Source organism: Acipenser ruthenus, chromosome 21 (genome assembly GCF_902713425.1).
Source record: "Acipenser ruthenus chromosome 21, fAciRut3.2 maternal haplotype, whole genome shotgun sequence".
Taxonomy (NCBI): domain Eukaryota; kingdom Metazoa; phylum Chordata; class Actinopteri; order Acipenseriformes; family Acipenseridae; genus Acipenser; species Acipenser ruthenus.
In genome coordinates this window covers 19668451-19690216 of record NC_081209.1, presented here as the reverse complement: position 1 = coordinate 19690216, position 21766 = coordinate 19668451, and the positions used below count along the sequence as shown (strand labels likewise).

The window sequence follows — 21766 nt, the reverse complement described above, 5'->3', positions numbered from 1 at the left end:
TGAACCAATCCGCAGCACTTATTTTATTTATTTATGTATTTATTTTGTTTATATTTTCTTACTGCAGTAAGAATGTAAAGCGTCGGGAATAAAATCTCCCTACAATTCCCATCTGATAATTCCATACGGTATTCTTAAACTGCTATATTTGTTTGTAAGTCACTATTTTGTGTAATTTCTCACACATAGATTTTAACATTATAATTGTTATTATTATCATTAGTAGCAGTCTTAGAAGTAGTAGTCGTAGTAACAATTTTAATTCTTCTTAAATAATAAAAAAATATTCATGTCCATAGACATACACCTTATACAGACTGTACAATGTTCTAACAAATCTCACATTTTACAAGCACATATTACATGTAAACGCAGTGTTTATGTATATGTGAAGTGCAAAAGCTATAGCAGAATGCTAGAGATTGACTCCTGGTTGTTTAACTTCACTACTCTAGAGCTGCTAATATTGGACAGACTTTTAACATGGACTAATTGTTTCCAATGACCTTCAGCCTTATTGCATGTGAACTAATAAAACTAGTAGTCAAAGTTTTGCAGGTAGTTTTTAATGAGCAACTAGCATTTTAGGGGGGCTGGGTGTTGGGCTGTTTACTTAACACCCACAATTCCTGAAGTGTAGAGGAGTATTATGCACTGTTAGATTTCTGAAAGCATTCTGATTCCCCCAAACACCCAACATTCCCAAACACACGAACATTCTCAAAGATGCACCCAACTAAATGTTCCCACTGTAAACACACTTACAGGATATTACGGCCCTTGGTCTCAAGAGATTGCACACAAGACTATCGGAAGGCAAAATGCCAGTGAAGCTGCTACAAGAAAAAAAAACACCAAAGATGGTATGTGAATTCCCCAAAGAAGCACGCAGCGTGTCAAGTTCTGAAAAAAAAAAAAACAGGATGGAGGGGGGAGGGGGGGGGGGGGTCATTAAATACAATTCTTCTTTGGAGGTGTTATTGTAAGCTAAGATACAACAGCTTTACTATGTCAAGGTGCAGTGAGCAATGCTGTTTAAATAATAGTCTGTTGTATATATTTAAGTTACTTTATAAGCCCATGTTGAAAATAGCATCTCCCCAGGTGCTTCCTATAAACTGTTAGAAGTTTAACTAAAACACAGTCTAGAAAAAAAGGATATATTTATTTCCCTCCATTTGTTTAGATTTTTGTCCTTCTTCCCTGTAGTCCTCTTAATGTATTCAGATGGGCTGGGACAGCACAAGCACTGCCAATGTGAGCCTGCCCACATTGCCTTCCTTACACGCATGTCTTAAGTCTGTGCTCCAGGTTCTTCTACATTATACAACACCAGGCAATATTTTCTGGCAACCTATTCAGCTTATTGAAAGCAATTTTTACTGTGTGCACAGCTGAATTTTTACTGTGTGCATAGCTGAATTTTTACTGTGAAACAATCTTGATTCTAGCAAATTGGTGGAAAATGCATGAAGTCTACTATACCTAGTTTCTCCAGCCTCCAACAGTGTCATGTTGAAGTTATAGCCGGCTTTACCACTAGCCACTAGCTAATGGTTAACTTGGGAAAGAGTGTGTGTGTGTGTGTGTGTGTGTGTGTGCGTTCTACTGCAGCTTTGATTTCATTGCACATTTGACTCAAAGCAGGCCTGTCCATGTTTCATGCTGAGACTGATAAAGCTTGTTTCTAATGAAAATAAATGTATGCAGAGAGAGGGAGAATGACCTTGTATCTTAAGCGCCTAGATCTCCCCCTGTGGAGGAATCTCTTTCAGACAGGTAAGCATGTGACCACTGGCTTCAGATCATATAATGGCCAGAGAGAGAGATAGAGAGAGAGAGAGAGAGAGAGAGAGAGAGAGAGAGAGAGAGAGAGAGAAGGAAGGCCATCAATGAAGTTCATGTAAAAATGAGGCACCTCAGACCCATGTGCTATGTAAGCCGTTGTTCACATTTTAATGTGATAGATTCACGTGAACTTAACCATTGCTGATTTTTTTTTTTAAATGGCAATTGGAAACACGGAATTGCTACGAGTCAGTAGCCTCAATTACACTTTATTATTTTGTTCAATTTTTTACTGTCCTTTTACATTGTAATGATGCTTAATGGTTCCTATTGCAAATAAAATACTGTTTTTATTTTTTCATAGATATACTGCTTGTAACATAGACTACTTTAGCTAGCTACTTTTGAAAGTTTTGTTTTTGCTGGTAACACACAGTTATAAAATAGAGGGTCATGGCACCTGCTAATATTAAGACATTTTGGCGAATCTAGGCTACATTATATATATATATATATATATATATATATATATATATATATATATATATATATATATATATATAGCTGGTAACTAGACCTGAAGAACAGCTTCTGCACTCACAGACAAACACAGAATTATAAAAAAAAACTATGATTGCAAACATCCTCAAAATGGGGACAGTAAATACAAACTAAGAAAATGTGTGCTGAAGCTTGGCAGATCAATACATGCAGAATGCCTGGAAGTGGGGCAATAGTTTCCTATTTTACAAGACTCAGATGCCCCGTTTGATTTCTAAATGTCTCGTTATCCCTGAATAACAATGGTCTCCTCTTCTCATATTTTAAAGCTGCAGATTGCAAGTGCAGTGGTATTCCAAAAAGTTATCAATTTCCTATGAATTGAAAAATGATAGGGGAGGAGCATTTATTGCCAACTGTGCCCCACTCAGAACCCTTGCATCTTAAATATATTGGTAGACGGGTGCATGGCATGGTGCACCTCTATGTGGATAGCACATGTGCTTGTATGCAGGTCTATTTTCATGGAGAATGGAAGACAAAGTCCAAAACCAATTGAAGTATGTGTTTACAATCACAAAAGATACTGCTGTTGAATAATAATCCAAATGTCTAAACATCTTCGCAATTACTTTTAACACTTATCTTCAGCTTATATTTGTGTCAGTGTGATGCACTTATATCGGATAGAGGTATATGAAACCAAAGAAGTAACTGCATTTCACAGAAAAATAGCATGTCAAATCCCAAGCACCGATCTTCACAAATGTACTGTACATAACATTTGAGAATGTTTGTTTAAACTCCTTGCCCCAAACATTTTGAGTTGGTGTACATTTTTTTTAATTAACACTGGTTGATAAATTTGATTGAAGACACAACTTCTCTTTGTAAAACAGTGTCAAGTTACAAGGACAAGGGTGTATCGGATAGGAATTTTGCCTGCAAGTGACAGACAAAAATGAAGTATTTACTATGGAAGCTGTTTCACCTGTAATGGAACTACCAGAGGATATATTTTCAGAAATGATTTTGTTTATTGTCACATCCTTTTTTCCCATCTGTATTGAATTATATGTAGACCCACATCACATCTCCTAATGCTAAACTGAAGTTTAAAGATTAAAAACAAAAAAAAAATGGTGCAACATAGGATAATGACCTAAAATGAGCAAAATCTTGCCTACATAGGATACAAAAAACAAGAATGTGGCAATAGACAAGTTAATTTATGCAAATATATGGTATATTCATTAAAGGTGAAACCTCCATAATAACCATTTCATTTTTTTGTAGGCAAAATTCTCATTTGATAGACCCTCTTTCTTGTAACATGGCATTATTTTATGAAGAGTAGTTGAGCCTTCAACCAAATTGGTGTTTATTCATCTGAACAACTCTCCCAACACCAATGTTCCCCATAGAGTTCTAGCAATGTCCCTCAATGCTGGCCTAGAAGACCACACCCACTGTTCTGTCTAAAGCCTATCCCAATAAGATCATGACTAAGGCCCTGTGGAATTCTTTTTATTTTTTTTATAATTTTTCATTTTATTTTTCACAAATTTCATTTTATTTAGTTTTATTACAGATACACATTAATAAAACAACTCAAATATACGTATATCAATAATAGTATAGTATACATCATGTTTTAACTACACACATATTTTTTTATTAAACAGCTGCTTTTTTTACATTTTGACATAAACAGAAAAAAAATGTAGTTACCATAATTTCTCATTAGCGGCAGTAACTGTTACGTACAGCCCCCCACTCTTTTTAATTAACTGCCTGATAAAATAAAAATATATATTTACACTGCCTTACTATTGTGGGGTTGTCCTAATAATTGCACATACAGCAATCTACCCATTAAAAAAACGATAGGAATTGTATTTCAATCCCATTGCACTGAAGCAGTATACTGCAAGCTTGGGGTTTCTCAGTATTTAAACACTAAGCAAAACAGATTCATTCATTCAAATTAATTCAAAACCAAAACAGCATTTGCTCCAGTGCAAAGTTTGCACCACTTGAAATAAAACAAATAATTAGCATACTAATGCAAAATACAAGCAAACAAGCCATATTTTCCCCAAAAGGAATAAACAGCTAATGCTTAACGACGGTATCTTTTGACTCTCATTCCAGCCGTCATTGCAAAACCTGCACACCATTATTTTGTCACCGTCAGCTGCATACATCCCCTCATGCTCAAATTCTTTGCAGTGTTGTTTAATTGTTATGTGCAGTTTAGGCGTTTTAGAAACAAACGGCTTCCATCACAATTTTAATTCCCAAACGACTCACTTCAAATTATACATCTGCGTAAGTACTAGGAGGTATGACACAGGCCCGGTTTTTGGGATGGAACCGCATAACAGTCTCGCGTTTTGATTGGTCCATGTCTGTCACATGAATATGTCGTCACACGAGTGGAAAAGCGTGCAGGCATTTTTAACATTGTGATCAGATAGAGAGAGTGATCTGCTTTCCACAACCTTTCCATTAAAATATAATGTGGTATTACACTGTACTGATATTACAAACTATGAGGAATTACTTTATATAAATTATCATGTTATGCTCGAATGTAAGAATTGGCTTTCTGTGGTGGTGTACTTTTTTCTTTCAAGTAGCATATATCTATAATTGTTTTTGCGATATATTTTAATATAAAACATATACGCTATTGCAGTTTTGTTACAGGATACATTAGTTTATCTCTAATGTAATCACAGTTTTACATATAGACTGCACCTGTTTTCATTTACGTCGCAAATTCTGGGCCGCTTTACTTTTCAGATAATGTCCCAAATTCTGGGCCGATTTGGTTTGCAGATAACATCCCAAATTCTGGGCCGCTTTGGTTTTTAGATAACGTCCCAAATTCTGGGCCGCTTTGGTTTTTAGATAACGTCCCAAATTCTGGGTCGCTTTGGTTTTTAGATAACGTCCCAAATTCTGGGCCGCTTTGATAACATCCCAATTTCTGGGCTACTCCGGTTTTCAGATAACGTTCCGAATTCTGCATTTTCAAATTCAGGCCAGTTTTTGAGATATTCTGCTTAGCTGACAGCCGAGTTTCTAAGTCATGCATGCACAGTTTACCATAAACTGGACCGTTAATTCATTTAAGAGTACATGAATCAAAGTTAATGTATTTTTTACTCTCCTCAGAAAACATTTAGGAACATGGTATACCAAAAAAAAAAAAAAAAAGGTCATCTCATTTGCTTATGTAATGTCCATCAATATATAGTGAGGCATAGGGGTTTATCAGAACTTCTGGGTTTAAGAGACCAGTGCCCTTCAACAACTTCAAATAAATCCTATTGTATTGTATTAGTCAGCATTTCCCTTATCTATTCCTGATCATTTATACTGTAGGTCAGGGGTTTTCAACCTTTTTTTGAAACTGTACCCCTTCTATCTGGAGGTTTCAGCTCGAGTACCCCTTTACAATTTTCGCTCAACTGAACGGTACCTCAGTTACAATAAAATGGAGAATAATCTGATGACCCCCCCCCCCCTGTTTATTTAATAAATCTGGGTGACAAACTGCTGGTTTAGGACAGAACAACAAACAGTAAGCTTAATTCTTAAAACTTTTAACTACAAGTATTTGGATGCACAGAATTAAAAAGACAAGTATTGGGTTAGGAGCACACCTATTTTTTTGTAACTTTGACGGCCTTTTGTAAAAGTTTGAAGGCCTTTTGATACCCAGCATACACTGCAATACCCAGCAAAGTTATACACTGATATTCTGATAGCACAGCAATTCAAATGAAGTTTGTAATTGGTTGTGTTCCTCAAATACACAATAAAAAGTGATATTTATAGGGTATACAGTTTATACAGCGATACAGTGGTTTCGGACATCTAAGAACAGGTACTGCGAGCATCTGGATTCATACTCAGAGGTACTCTGTAGCCTCCTGGGACATTCACAGCTTGTTTGACACCCTCTTGTAGTTGCCCGTTTCTGCATATAAAGCAAAATGCTGTTTGTCAATCTCTCTTTTTTCTTATAAATCAGTCTTTGCAAGAATCATTCCAAAAACACTTGAATCAGTTAGGCACTACCAGTCTGACACTACAGGCCTTTAAATTGCAGTACCAATTTGCAAGTTGCTAAGTGGTTGCGTTCCTCAAATTTGCAGTGCAAAGTGATATCTTAAAGAATAGGGTATATAGTGCTTTTTTTCGCCTCCCCTCGCTTTTGGTGCAAAACTATGCTCCGATACACTCAGGCTGATACTGTGATCACAAAACACTTGGAATGGACTTAAATTGGTGCTTCTGTACTCTTTTTAGATGCACAACAATCTTAGCTAAAGAAAATGGGTTCCTTCGAGTTCGTAAGACCCACGACCGCCATTAGCTGAGCCTTACCCCGATGGTGTTTTTATAATGGGATTTGCCATAGGGAAGGTGCACAAGAATCTTAGCTAAAGAAAGACATCAGCCACGGGTTCAAACGCCACCCCACCGCCAGATGGTGGGCGTTGCCCCAAAGGGGTTTTATAATGGGATTTCCCATAGACATTTTTCAGGGTGCTGTATCTCGGGTTCCGGGGGTCCCCAAGACTTGAAAATCGGTATGGAGGTCCACCTCGGGGCCCCTGTCGATCCCTCCAAGTGACGTGTCCCCAGCTAGAAAGGACACCAATTTAGACTTTTTTTTGCCAACCTGGAGCTCAAAAGCTATTGGAAATGCAACCTTGACATGCCATCATGCTGAAAATGTGAAAATTTGTTGAAAATGTAGCATTTGAAAACGGGTGGCTCCCTGTGAAAGAGGGCCCCCAGACATGACCCTAGGAAGTTCAACCCGGTTTCTAGGCCCCGGGGTCATGGAGATATGACCCCGAAAAGGGTAGTTTTTGGACATTTTTGACAAGGCGTATCTCGGGTTCTGTGGGGGTTAGGAACTTGATTTTTTTTTTGCGTTGGGGCCCCATGGGGCCCCGAACAAGGAGTCACCATTTTCATGGTTCAAACGCCAGGACGGCTTGGCAAAGTGAATTTTTTCGTCATGACATGAGTTTTTGGGTGAACCACCACACCTTTTTAGGGGGTGGTTTGGGGTGCTCCCCTGAGTCTATATCACTTTGAATGGTGGTTCTACGTGATCGGGTTCGAGAGATATGCCTGAAAATGTGTTTTATAACACTGCCATAGACATGAATGGGGCTGAATACCCGAAAATATATTTTGCAAAGAATTGCTACGGTGGGTGTATGCGTGCAGGGGTTGCATGGTGGTGTGTGCGTGCAGGGGTTGCATGGTGGTGTGTGCGTGCAGGGGTTGCATGGTGGGTGTATGCGTGCAGGGGTTGCATGGTGGGTGTATGCGTGCAGGGGTTGCATGGTGGTGTGTGCGTGCCAGGGTTGCATGGTGGTACATGTGTGTGGAGGGGAATTGGAGTTCAGGTTTTGCGCACAAGAGGGGCGGGGAAAAGACTGGGAAGGGTAGGGTAAAAGAAAAATTACTACAATCATTTATTTTCACTTTCGACTCCCAGTCTCCTTTCCCTCACTTTATGATTTTATTTTGTGATTATTTAATTATTGTCAAAATAAACGGCCTTCATCTACTCACAGTTGCAGTCTCATTTCTGTCCAAAAAGAACCTAAAACACTACAATATATTGATGGACGTTACATAAGAAAACGAGATGTCATTTTTTCGGAATACCATGTTCCTTTCCAAAAATGTGTTTTAATATTAGCCTTTAATAAAGGAAAACGACTGCTTAAATTAATTTTCATGTATCTATTTCAGTGCAATGTAGTTTCTTCATGTAATAAGAAATACGTTTTTTAACATTTACATTTTTGTTTTTTTCATTAAAAAAAAAAAAAGATTTCTGGGGAGAGTAAAAAATACATGAACTTTGATTAATGTACTAAGGGTTACTCTCAAATGAATTCACGATCCAGTTTATGGTAAACTGTGCATGCATGACTTAGAAACTCGGCTGTCAGCTGATTCCCCAAAAGTGGGCTGAATTCGGAAATGCAAAGCGGCCTAGAATTTGGGATGTTATCTAAAAACCAAGGCTGCCCAGAATTTGGGACGTTATCTAAAAACCAAAGCGGCCCAGAATTTGGGACGTTATCTAAAAACCAAAGCGGCCCAGAATTTGGGATGTTATCTGCTAACCAAATCGGCCCAGAATTTGGGACATTATCTGAAAAGCAAAGCGGCCCAGAATTTGGGACGTAAATGAAAACAGGGGCAGTCTATATGTAAAACTGTGATTACATTAGAGATAAACTAATGTATCCTGTAACAAAACTGCAATAGCGTATATGTTTTATATTAAAATATATCGCAAAAACGATTATAGATATATGCTACTTGAAAGAAAAAAGTACACCACCACAGAAAGCCAATTCTTATATTCGTGCATAACATGATAATTTATATAAAGTAATTCCTCATAGTTTGTAATATCAGTACAGTGTAATACCACATTATATTTTAATGGAAAGGTTGTGGAAAGCAGAACACTCTCCCTATCTGATCACAATGTTAAAAATGCCTGCACGCTTTTCCACTCGTGTGACGACATATTCATGTGACAGACATGGACCAATCAAAACGCGAGACTGTTATGCGGTTCCATCCCAAAAACCGGGCCTGTGTCATACCTCAGTACTAGTCAGAGCTTCTGTTTCCCTTCAGACCGTGTCTATGGTAACGGCTGAGCCTTGACAACTACGATTGCAAGTACTTATTTTAAGTATTTGTTATATAAACCTCCCAATTTAAAAATGTCATTCTTTGTTTACTTTATGATGGTTTTTTGTTTTATTTCGTTTTATATTTGCATTTCGTTTTATATGTTGCATTTCGTTTTATTTCGCTCTATTTCGTATTTGCGAAAAACACAGGGCTCAAGTCATGACCATATCTAATATCTACAGTAGCAACAGCACCAATAAAATTTAATCTCATCACATCTAAAAAGTCAAGATATATTTTAATTGTTTTAACTTGTCCATGCACACTATAAACATAGTGTAGAATTAAAAACAGCAGAATTATTATTATATATATGTATAAGTTGGGAATTAACAATATAATAAACTTTAGGTTAACGCAGGACTTATTATTACTATAATGTAAGCAGTATATTTCAGTTCATTTGTGTTTAATTCTATATGTAGCATTTTGGCCGTTTAGAGACACTAGATTTCGGGGGTAGACGGGAAGTTAGTGAGGAAGAAGATGGTGACGTCAGACACTAGTTAACGAGAAGGTCATTCACTCTCGTAATAATGTGAGTTTGAAATAAATAGCCACGGGTTAGGCAGAAACAGTACACAACAAGAAACCATTATCTTCCTTACCGAAGCCTGTCTACATCAGGAGTTTGTGAGTGTAGTTTGTTTACTAAATAATTATATATATATATATATATATATATATATATATATATATATATATATATATATATATATGTATTTACACACGCTGTAAGCGAACGAGAGATAAACAAGCGGCCATGTTCTCGGTTTCAAGTCTGCCCCGCTAAATCTATACTACTGCTGTATCAAGAAGAAAAATAAATAAACCTACCTCTCTGAGATTTGACTGTATATATTGCGCCTGATAATTATTCCAAAGACCACGCTACAATAGTAATACTGTACATATTAAATTATTACATGTGCTCAAACAATACATTAGTACTTTCATAGTACTTTCTAAATACAGTCATTTTAAGTATATTTTGTTTATTATAGGAAAACTAAAGTGTTTTTGGACAATAGTAATTTTTTTCAGATTAAATAGTGTTTCTTGCTAGTTTAAAAAAAATAGGATGGAGGTAAACACCAGGCCCATTCATATCAAAACATATACAAAACATTTAGTACATCAATAAAATAGTTGTTATAAACACTGACAAATAGTTCATTCTAGGATGGCTTGCAATACACTTAAAAATGTGCTTACTCTCCCAAACACACAGTTAATTCGTTCTAATTGAGCGTCACTGTTTAACTTGAAAAAACGTGAGGGTGTTGTTTTAAATGAAGTTAAATCAAGGTTAAGAGATCTACGTTTGGGGCACTGTGGTTTCCTATCTGACCATCTCAACCCAGGAAGTATTGATCACTTAAAGTAGTCTGAAGCAGAGGAAGGTGGGAAGGTGGCCATGTGCCCTACAGTACTGGACACAATTCTAAATTCTGTTTTCTAATTGAGATTGACTCTTTGGTGATTTCCCTGTAACTGTATATCCCTTAAAGCATGTATCACAGCAAGGATATCTATTTATTGTTATGCTTAACGTGTCAAGAATTCATCCTAATATGTTTTCCCAGACCAACAGGCCAAAGGTTTAAGAAAAAAGCTGACTGTAAACGTTGTATAATTTCATGGAGCTTCCTGGTGCACTCCAAAGGAAACTCGCAAGTAAACAGTTAGAGGACTGGGTCAGAAAAGGACTTGAACCCCAGTTTATATTTCACAAGAATGCCACTTGGATCAATAGTTGAATTAATAAATGAGCCCAGGGTGTCTGCTTTAAAGACTGCTTTGGGTTCAAGCTCAGTGCAAGGGAATAGGACTCTGAGTTGCACCATTGCTATTTAGCTATAAAGCCAAAATAACATTTGAAAGGTAATACAAAACAGAACTCTTATTTTCATCATCGGCTTTGAAGGTATGTACCATTATTACATTTCAAAATATATATTTTTCAAATTGTACTGGGCACTACACATTAAAGAGACGGGTTCCGAAAAATCTAGCGTTCCACGTCCCCACGTGTTGCTACAACCGTTTAAATAACGTACCTGTCATTTTTCTTTTCATTGTTAACATCCTGACAGCTTTTTACACTTATGACTTTAAAGTCTGTTTCAAAGCTGTTTTCAAAATGTCATCTCTCGTGCACTGGGGTTTGAGATCTGTCCTCTAAATCACTGCAGGAAGAGCGATTTAAAAAAAAAAAAAAAAAACATAACAAGTGCTCTGGCTTTTCTGTTATGTACCACATTACGGATCGTTATTGCTATGTTACCTGTTTGACAACATTGGTTAATAATCCTTACACTATTAGTGCACTAGAGCGGTCATTTTGAAAACAGCTTTGAAACATTCTTTAAAGTTATAAGTGTAAAAAGTTGTCGGGATGTTAACAATGAAAAGAAAAATGACAGATACGTTATTTAAACAGTTGTAGCAACACGTGGGGACGTGTAACACAATATATTTCAGAACCCCTACTTACTCTTTAAAGGGGCTGTAGCTAACGCAATGATTCACAAATCTTACCTGTCATGTGCTAGTGGGTATATGGGTCTTCATTTGAAAGACACACATGTTGCAGCAAACATGCATTTTAAAACATGATACACTTTGAGGGTATCTGTTTCTGATTCACTTCATGTGTTGTTCTCCATACTGCACCGATATAGTGAACGAAAGTGCACAATAGTGAATGTATGGAATAATTTTAGCTACAACCACTGTAAATGCATTACATGTTTATCCAACCCGCTAGTTCTAACCAGGATATCTCAGTTAAACATCTCACCCTGGAACCTACAACATCACAGCCCCTCCTGAGTGTTCAGGCTCAGGCACTGGCTTGGTGTTGTGCTTACAGGGCCTGGTGCTCTCTGTACCGCTGTGCAGCTCTACTTCCTGCTGCTCCTCGGGGTTCACCGGACGCCTCCCATCTTGTTTATCTTCTGAGAGCTGAGGAGACCAGGTTCAGAGGGGGGTATAGCTGTAGGCCAGAGTGTTCACAGGCATGCTCTAAGGTCAGAGAGTGTTTTGAAACAGAATTCAAACCATGAAGTCCCTTTCAACCAAACACACATTTCATTTTCACCAGTTCATTTTACCCCAAGTGCACAGACTGGGACAAACCATTTTACAAAGTGAGGGGGGGCAGTAGCAGTAAAATGATTGAGGAATTGTTAACAACATCCCTGTTTCCTGCTTTTCTTTAAACTGAAGATGAGTTATCATAATATGATATGCAAAGTTTACCCCTTCTCTGTATTGTTGTTCACACTTTGGGTGACTGAAGCAAGCCCACTTCTTATATTATAAGGGGTAGAGTTAACTGTACATGCTAAACTAAAGTGATTATCTACAATATTATGATACCCATGGAAATGTCTAAGTTTTTTCTTAATTATTATTTTTTTTTTTTTTGAACAAAGAGATTTTATTTTTCAATATTTTTCATAGATGTTCACCCCATGACACAGATAGAAATTCCATAAATTATACAAAAAGACAGGAGAAAACAGCATTGGTACCCATGCTAACTTGTTTTGAACTTGCTTGGAGAATCCCTGCTATTTGCCCAACTGTCTTTACTTCACACAAACTAAAATCACTGTAACTTTTCAACTGGCGGAGCAAACAGAGTTTAATGTTGATTCATTTTTCCCCAGAATTACAAAGCAAAGGCAACCTGCCAACAATAAAGGCTGTGTAACCAACAAGGAATAAAGCCTGAGGGACTTCACCAGTGCAATCGTGTTTTCTGCTTATGTGAGCTCCTGGTTCTTTTGGGTAACTGTCATGTTTTTAGATATTGAAAGCAATCTTAATCTCAATTGGGCTGTGTTTTCAAACACATTAAGAGCCTTGAATGGGATACCACACTTATGAATCAAAAGAGCCATATTGGGGAGTGCCCTGACAGACAAATAACGCTGGTATCATTTTAACACACGTGCTTTCCACCATTGAAGTAAGAGGTCGAGCAAGCCTCCTTGTTTTGCTTGGGCTGAAAAGGATAAACGCAAAGATCTATGGGATTGTGAAGGAACATTACAGTCAGTGTTCCTCAAGTGGAAGCACCTGTATCACAGAGTGCAGCTGGAGCCAAGAAGTCAAGGCCAATCTCACAAAAGATAAGGGCTGTGAGCTTTCTAATAAACCTATAGTGTATATTGTGTAAATGTGGTACATGTGTTGTTTTATGTTCCGGGCACACTGAGGCATTCTTTTGTTCAGACAGTAGCTGAAAACGACACTGTAGAATCACGATAAAGTTCCTCCTCCATTGGCTTTCCTTTATCTCTTTCCTGGGTTTATAAATAAAGTGTTTCTCTGTTTTCCAGTCGGCTATCACTTTCCCAAACACCTCCATCCTGACAGAGATAAGGACCGAAGGACGACAGCCAGCGTTTCACTGAGTGGCAGTTCAATGCAACCGCAGGGGGTTGGGGGAGGGGGATCGTCAACTGTATGGTTCAAACAGTCCGAAGAGCTTGGCATTTTAAAATGGGGGGAAAATTACTAAGACCAATGTGGTAGTAAAACTACTAAAAACAGCAACAATATAAAAAAGAACTGCAAAAGCTTTATATAGTTTACTGAAAAAAATAGTTTTATTTTCTTACTAACTTCAGTATTACAGATACTGTTTCAGTTTATCACCAAAGACAGGACAAGACCAAAAAGGTCCTATCTAATGTGTTCTTGCAGGACCCCCGTTTTTGAGAGAAAACACAACTACAGTAAATCAGTAAGGCTACCCTTCCAGTAAAGAATTGAAAAATACAAATGGGATACCATTAAAATCCCAGTTTATTGCCCTGAAACCCTAACATAAGGAGACCACAACATTACCAGCAATAACAATACAGATTTGAAGCAGATATTGCACAGTGGATACAATAGCACACTATAAGGTTTTGCAATGGATAACAATTTGTGAGGCCAGGGAAATATTCAGATTTCAGGTTAGGCTCAGGCATTGCACCTGCCTTTAGGCTCTGTGAACAGGATGTGAGTGGTGATAATAAAGGCAATGTCCAGACCAGAGTTCTCCCAAAAACGTCTGTGTTTTAATTTCAATAATTATAATAAATAATAATAATAAACACCCCCCCCCCACTTTTGCCAGCGATGGTATCGGGGGGAACACGGCAGGTTTACAGTACTTATTAACAAAAAGAATGACACTCCTGAACCACAATCCTCCGTGCACGAAACTGTGCTCTTTCTTCCGGGGTCGTGGTGAGTGCTGGTGCTGTGCTGTGTTGTGCTGTGAGGGACGTGCTCCGGGTCTAATGCTGGCTCCGCGGCTGCAGCTCCCGACTCTCACTCCTCCTCTGTCAGAGACAAAACAAAACAATAACAGAGACACAGGCTCCGGCTGGATACCGTCATCAGCGCAAGGGGGCCGTACTAACGTAACTGCTTCCCCTTTGTACCCAGAACCTCCTCCTTGCAAACAACCCGTTGCCATGGTTTCTCCAATAGGGGCCCGCCCCGCAGCTGATTGCAATGGAATCCTTCCAGGTACATGCAACTACGCGCTCCCCCTAATATGGTCACCTTCCGGTTTCCGCCTACCGTCAAGGCAGTCCATCTAGGAGGAAGCATACGATCCACCTTACCAAGCGCCTTCTTTGGTCGGGAGGGAGATTTACAGTTTGAATTCTTTCTCTCTCTGTCACACATCTCACCCCTCAGAGTGATGCCGAAGGCACACTCGGCCAATTCTAAGTTCCCCAATGGGCCCCCCTTTCTTTGAAAAAAAATCTGCATTTTGATGCTCCTTACCCGCACGATGTTTCACTGTATAGTGGAAGGGTTGCAGCGCCAGATACCACCGAGTTATCCGAGCGTTATTGTCCTTCATCGTATGCAACCACCTTAAAGGAGCATGATCAGTGACAAGAGTGAAAGAACGCCCCAGCAAGTAATAGCGAAGGGCATGAGTGGCCCATTTGATGGCCAAACACTCCTTCTCAATGACGGAGTAGTTAATCTCCCGTGGAGCCAATTTTTTGCTCATGTAAATAATCGGGTGTTCTACCCCGTCAACTTGCTGGGACAGGACCGCCCCCAGACCAATCTGGGAGGCATCGGTCTGGAGGATGAACTCCTTACTGAAATCTGGTGAAATAAGTGCTGGGGCCTGGCATAGTCTCCTCTTAATCGTGTCAAAGGCCCCCTGACACTCCCCTGTCCACTTAACTATTTTTGGAGCCGTCTTTTTGGTGAGCTCTACCAAGGGGTTAACTATGGTGGCATACTCGGGGATAAAGCGGCGATAATAGCCTGCTAACCCCAATAGTGATCTCACCTGCGGTTTGGTTCTCGGGATCGCCGTCTCCACTAGAGCCTGGACTTTAGAAGCGATCGGCTTTACCCGCCCATTACCCATAAGGAAGCCAAGATACTGGGTTTCTTGTTTGCCGAATGCACACTTGCCCAGGTTAGCCGTCAGCCCCGCCTCCCTCAGAGACTGTAGGACGGCCGAAAGTCTAATAATATGCTCTCTCCAGGTAGAGCTGAAAATCACCACGTCATCAATGTATGCAGCGGCATACTGCTGATGGGGCGCTAGGACCTGGTCCATCAGTCTCTGAAAGGTGTTCGGGGCTCCATGCAACCCAAAGGGCATGGTCTGGAAATGGAACAAGCCACCCGGGGTAGAGAAAGCAGTTTTCTCTTGCGAACTCTGGGTCAGTGGAATTTGCCAGTATCCCTTCGTCAGATCCAAAGTCGAAATCAACCGCGCTCCTCCCAGTCGGTCGAGGAGCTCGTCTACCCGAGGCATGGGATATGCATCAAACTTGGAGATGGCATTAACCTTTCTGAAATCCACGCAGAACCGAGTGGAGCCGTCCTTCTTAGGCACCATCACTATCGGGCTGCTCCACTCGCTCCGGGAAGGCTCAATGACTCCAAGCTCGAGCATATCCCTCACCTCCCGGCCAACGGCACCCCTGCGACTCTCCGGGATTCGATACGGTCTCTCTCGAACCCTGACACCTGCGGGAGTAATAATAGCATGTTCAATCATATTAGTTCTGCCAGGCAAGTCAGAAAAAACATCACCAAATTGTTTCACTAACCCACGGAGTTCACACTTCTGATCAGGAAGTAATTGTTCCCCCATCGGAATGTTAACTGTAGCTGGTGTACTGACAGAGGGACCAAAATCCTCTTCTATACTGTCATTGGCTATAAACAGGGCCTCCCTTTCATTGTAGGGTTTTAATAAATTAATATGGTAAATTTCAGTTTTGTTCCGGCGATCGGGTTGTCTGATTTCGTAGTTTACATTACCAATTGCCCGCATCACCTCATATGGTCCCTGCCACTTAGCGTACAGTTTAGACTCCGAAGTGGGAAGTAGCAGCAGTACCTTATCTCCTGGCCGAAAAGTCCGAATCCGTGCTTGTTTATTGTACTGCTGCTCTTGCCGATGCTGAGCCTGTTTTAAGTTCTCGTGTGCCAACTGACCAACCAATTGCAGGCGATCTCTCAACATAATTACATATTTCACTATGTTTTTAGCATCTTTATTTTGCTCCTCCCATCCTTCCTTTACAAGATCAAGGACCCCTCGTGGCTGTCTCCCGTACAGCAGCTCAAAGGGAGAGAACCCGGTCGAGCTCTGAGGCACCTCTCTCACTGCAAACATCAGGTAGGGAAGGAGTTTAGCCCAATGTTTTTGCTCCTGGTTGACAAACCGCCTCAGCATCTGCTTCAATGTCTGATTAAAACGTTCCACCAAACCATCCGATTGCGGGTGATAAACAGAGGTCCGAATGGATCGAATTTGTAATAATTTATACAGTTCCTTTAAACACCGTGACATAAAATTAGTTCCGTGATCAGTCAGAATTTCTTTGGGGATCCCTACTCTCGCTATGATCTGCACTAACTCTTTTGCAATCGCTAATGCACTAGTGGACCTCAATGGTACTGCCTCTGGATATCTGGTCGCGTAGTCCACCACTACTAAAATATGCGTATATCCACAGTCAGACTGGCTCAATGGGCCCACTATGTCCATTGCAATGCGTTCAAAGGGGATATTGATCAGGGGCAGTGGAACCAATGGGGCCGGGCGAACCCGCCCCGGCGCTACCTGTTGGCACTCTCTACAGGTCGCCACATACCGCTTCACCTCACTGTACACTCCCGCCCAGTAAAATCAAGCCAATATTCGTTCCTGAGTCTTTTCGCTACCTAAGTGGCCCGAACAAGGGACATCATGAGCCAACCGCATGATCTCATGTCGAAAAGACTGAGGAACGAGTAACTGTGTTACAGTCTGCCCTGTGCTCGGGGCTCGGGATACTCTATACAGCAAATGCCCAAGCACAATGTGGTGAGGGTATGTGAGCGGCCGATTGCCATCTACTTCCTTCCCCTCGATAGACCGAACCTGCCCCCAGAGGTTAGCCAGCGTAGGATCATTTTTTTGCTCGTACGCCAGATCAACATCTCGGTCCCAGACTTTCGGTATATCGAGCGGGGATATGGTAGCCTCAGCACTAGGGGTCTCAGTAACTTGGCCCGGTCGGTCACACTGGATCCCAGTTCCCTTTCCCTGGCGTTTATCAGACGTGGAGGAGTCTCCTACCAAACCCCAACCTCGTGTCATTGATGCGCCCTCCCATTTTTCCACCCTTCTCTCTCGTTTAGTTTTTTTTGGGCGGAACCGAGAGGGGAACAGATCAGCATGCAGCGGAAAAATATCTCCAATAGTTTCCCCCGCTGCTCCTATGGTCTTACCGGAGACTGGCTCTACCTTTTGGTTTATAATTGTTTCGAAACATGGCCAGTCTCGACCTAAAATAACAGGGTATGGCAACCTTTTTGCCACCGCCACAATTACACGGCGGGTGTGACTACCAATGGTCACATCTAATTTAGTGAGGGGGTAGTCCTTGTTATCTCCATGGATACAGGAGATGACCACTAACCCACGTGACCACCAAGGTACCCCTTCTAAGAGAGTTTCCGAAATCAAGGTCTGACCACACCCAGAGTCCACTAATGCGTGGGTGCTCACATTACCAACCCGCACATCAACAATACAAGGTCCCTCCCAATCATTACCCCTGGACTTACCTGTCGCCGGTACCAAATAATGCGAAGCCGCACCACACTCCATTGCTGAGGGGCAATTCCGGGCAAGGTGGCCGACCCCATGGCACCGGTAACATTCCAGAGGGAGAGGCGCCCACGGAGCCTGATTGTCCCGCTGCCGACCTGACAGCGGGGAGGGGGCCCCTGTTCTACCCCAGCTGGGGGTTGACCTCGGCCTCCAGTGTTGTGGAGCGAGGCCACCCGTTGGGGAACGTGAGGGTGCTGGTCCAGACGTGAAGGGTGTGTGTGGGTGAAGGGGCCCCGGCCTTGGGCCCGCCATCCTGGGTCTGATGAAGGTCGGCGTGGAATGTATCGGGGTGGGCAGCGGTGTGGGCATAGAGTCCTCGTACCCCTCAGCCAACCTGACCGCGGCGTCCAGCGTGGTGGGCCGGTGCCGGCTGACCCAATTACTGGCTTCTGGCCCCAGCAACTGTATAAATTGTTCAATGGTGACAATCTCAGCCACCTCCTCTGCTGTGCGTTCACCAGGGCAGAGCCACCGGGTCACCTGGTCCACCAACTGCTGGGCCATTACTCGGGGTCGGACTCCTTCTGGGCGTTGGTACTCCCGGAACCGGCGGCGGTGCGTCTCCTCCGTGATGTCCAGTCGCTGAAGGATGGCTTTCTTTACAAGATCATAATCCATGGCTTGTTCATGGGTTAAAGCGTGGTAGGCTGCCTGGGCTTCCCCGATCAGATTGGGTCCCAGCTGGGTAGCCCACCACTCCCGAGGCCATAGGGCTGCTGTCGCCTGCCTTTCAAAGGATGTTAAATAGGCCTCGGGATCATCCTCCAGCGACATCTTCACCACTTTAGGTTTCGGAGGCGCTACTGCTGGTTCGGCCACCGGTTCCCTCCTCTGGTTGGCCGCGAGGAACATGGCATTCATCCTCTCCATCACCGCTGCCAAGGTCTCTTCATGCCTACGTGCCTGAGCCTCCATCATGGTGTTCAGTGCTGCAGGGTCCATTGTAAAATCCCGTTTCTGACACCACTTGTGAACAGGATGTGAGTGGTGATAATAAAGGCAATGTCCAGACCAGAGTTCTCCCAAAAACGTCTGTGTTTTAATTTCAATAATTATAATAAATAATAATAATAAACACCCCCCCCCCCCCTTTTGCCAGCGATGGTATCGGGGGGAACACGGCAGGTTTACAGTACTTATTAACAAAAAGAATGACACTCCTGAACCACAATCCTCCGTGCACGAAACTGTGCTCTTTCTTCCGGGGTCGTGGTGAGTGCTGGTGCTGTGCTGTGTTGTGCTGTGAGGGACGTGCTCCGGGTCTAATGCTGGCTCCGCGGCTGCAGCTCCCGACTCTCACTCCTCCTCTGTCAGAGACAAAACAAAACAATAACAGAGACACAGGCTCCGGCTGGATACCGTCATCAGCGCAAGGGGGCCGTACTAACGTAACTGCTTCCCCTTTGTACCCAGAACCTCCTCCTTGCAAACAACCCGTTGCCATGGTTTCTCCAATAGGGGCCCGCCCCGCAGCTGATTGCAATGGAATCCTTCCAGGTACATGCAACTACGCGCTCCCCCTAATATGGTCACCTTCCGGTTTCCGCCTACCGTCAAGGCAGTCCATCTAGGAGGAAGCATACGATCCACCTTACCAAGCGCCTTCTTTGGTCGGGAGGGAGATTTACAGTTTGAATTCTTTCTCTCTCTGTCACAGGCTCCCATTACCTCTTGGTAGAGAACTACTACATTGCTAGTATAATGCTATTGAAGATCCTTTTGCAAGGATTGCCATTGTAATAATACACTGCTAATGTTATCCCTATTGTGTATTTGAAATACATATTCAGCTGATTCTATTGAAAGGTACTGCCAAAAAGACTTTGTATGGGGACTAGTATGGTACAACCAACCTAACTTCTGCACTAATGGCATCTAAATAGAAAATACTCCAAGTGCAGTGAAAACACATAGATTCAGACAGAATCTAAGAAACCTCTAGCTGTTTACGACGTGTGTGTTATCTGTTTCAGAAATAGCTATTGTAATATAGCGGGTTGTGAGAGACGGCAGGGAGGGGGTTAAAACCTCCCTGCAAGAAAAAAACATGTGGGAATGCACCTTTTGGTTAATTGTTTGATTTGTATTGCTTTATTGTTTTATTTAATTTGCTAATTGATTTGCTTATTGTTTAGTTTAATTGTTTGATTATTAATTATCTTCCGCACCTGGGCTATTTGGGCATTAGACTCAGGTGCGGGAGTTTAAAAGGAGAGCAAGCAGTCTGCTCGGGGCTGCTGAATGGAAGGAGGCAGAGAGGTGCGCTGTCTCCGAGTAGCCATTGAAGAGAGAAAAGTAAGTGCGGTGTTAAACCTGGGTTTTGTGAAGACGGGAAAACGGCTTAGCTGTCCCGTGTTAGGAAGGGGATTCCTGAAAGTTGAGTTAGCGCTCCAAGAGGAGTTAGGTGTTTGTTTTGCTTTGTATTTGTTTTATTTTCTGTTTATTAAAAAAATAGCGCAAACGCGCTGAAAAATCCACTTCCGTGTCCTGGGTCGTATTTTTAAAGGGGCAACGAACGCGAGTGAGTGCAATCTTTTACATTTGGTGTCAGAAAGTGTGGGCGCCCCTAAGACCCAGAGAAGATGGATTTGCTGGAGATGATCAAGCAGATAACCAGGAATGCTGTTGCTCAGAGAGAGCAACTTGGGAGATGGGAGAGAGAGATGGGGTTGGCCCCAGTGAAGAGAAGGGAGCCAACCGAATTGGAGCTGTTACTCCAAAAGTGGGAGCAGGCTAGCGTAACTCCGCAGGCTCCCGAGCCAGAGGGGGAGAAGCTGCCGCTGCCAGAGCCCAGAGGGGAGGAGCTGCCGCTGCCGGAGCCCAGAGGGGAGGAGCTGCCGCTGCCAGAGCCCAGAGGGGAGGAGCTGCCGCTGCCAGAGCCCAGAGGGGAGGAGCTGCCGCTGCCAGAGCCCAGAGGGGAGGAGCTGCCGCTGCCAGAGCCCAGAGGGGAGGAGCTGCCGCTGCCAGAGCCCAGAGGGGAGGAGCTGCCAGAGCCCAGAGGGGAGGAGCTGCCAGAGCCCAGAGGGGAGGAGCTGCCAGAGCCCAGAGGGGAGGAGCTGCCGCTGCCAGAGCCCAGAGGGGAGGAGCTGCCGCTGCCAGAGCCCAGAGGGGAGGAGCTGCCGCTGCCAGAGCCCAGAGGGGAGGAGCTGCCGCTGCCAGAGCCCAGAGGGGAGGAGGTGACAAGCGTACCTCCACCACAGCCCCGACCACCACCCCTAGGGTCCAGTCCGGCGGTGCTGCGTCCAGTCCCTCACCCCTTGCTCCTGGACACCCTGTCGGTTAGCCTGGACCTCCCTTTACTTGACCTGGAGCCCAGGAGTCGGCAGGATCGGGCACAGTTCTCCACCTGGTCCCCTGCTCTGCTCCTCCCGGACACTAAGACGTCGCTACGCTGCTCCCAGACGTCGCGTACGCTCCCCCTGGTCACTACTTCGCTCCCCCTTGCTGACCGGACGTCGCTGCACTGGGTCCCAGCTGCAGACCTCTGCAGCCTCCAGTGCCCCGGTTGTCGTGCCGGTCGCCCCTGACAAACTGGTGGGGTCCCTCGTCGCCGGTGCG

General features: G+C 42.8%; 1 protein-coding gene across 1 annotated transcript; it reads right to left on the bottom strand.

Annotated features, from left to right (window-relative positions):
- Positions 1 to 13791: 13791 nt before the first annotated feature.
- LOC131699105 (zinc finger and SCAN domain-containing protein 29-like) lies at positions 13792 to 21069 on the bottom strand. The gene is made up of 2 exons (XM_058994928.1): positions 18163 to 21069; positions 13792 to 14396 (listed from the first exon to the last, which is right to left on the bottom strand). The coding sequence occupies exons 1-2, from the start codon at positions 19148 to 19150 to the stop codon at positions 14386 to 14388; spliced, it is 999 nt and encodes a 332-aa protein (XP_058850911.1). The 5' UTR covers positions 19151 to 21069; the 3' UTR covers positions 13792 to 14385.
- Between the last annotated feature and the right edge of the window lie 697 nt (positions 21070 to 21766).

Excerpts from the sequence above, each read along its gene's own strand:
- LOC131699105 (XM_058994928.1), bottom strand. The coding sequence starts at position 19,150 with ATGGACCCTGCAGCACTGAACACCATGATGGAGGCTCAGGCACGTAGG.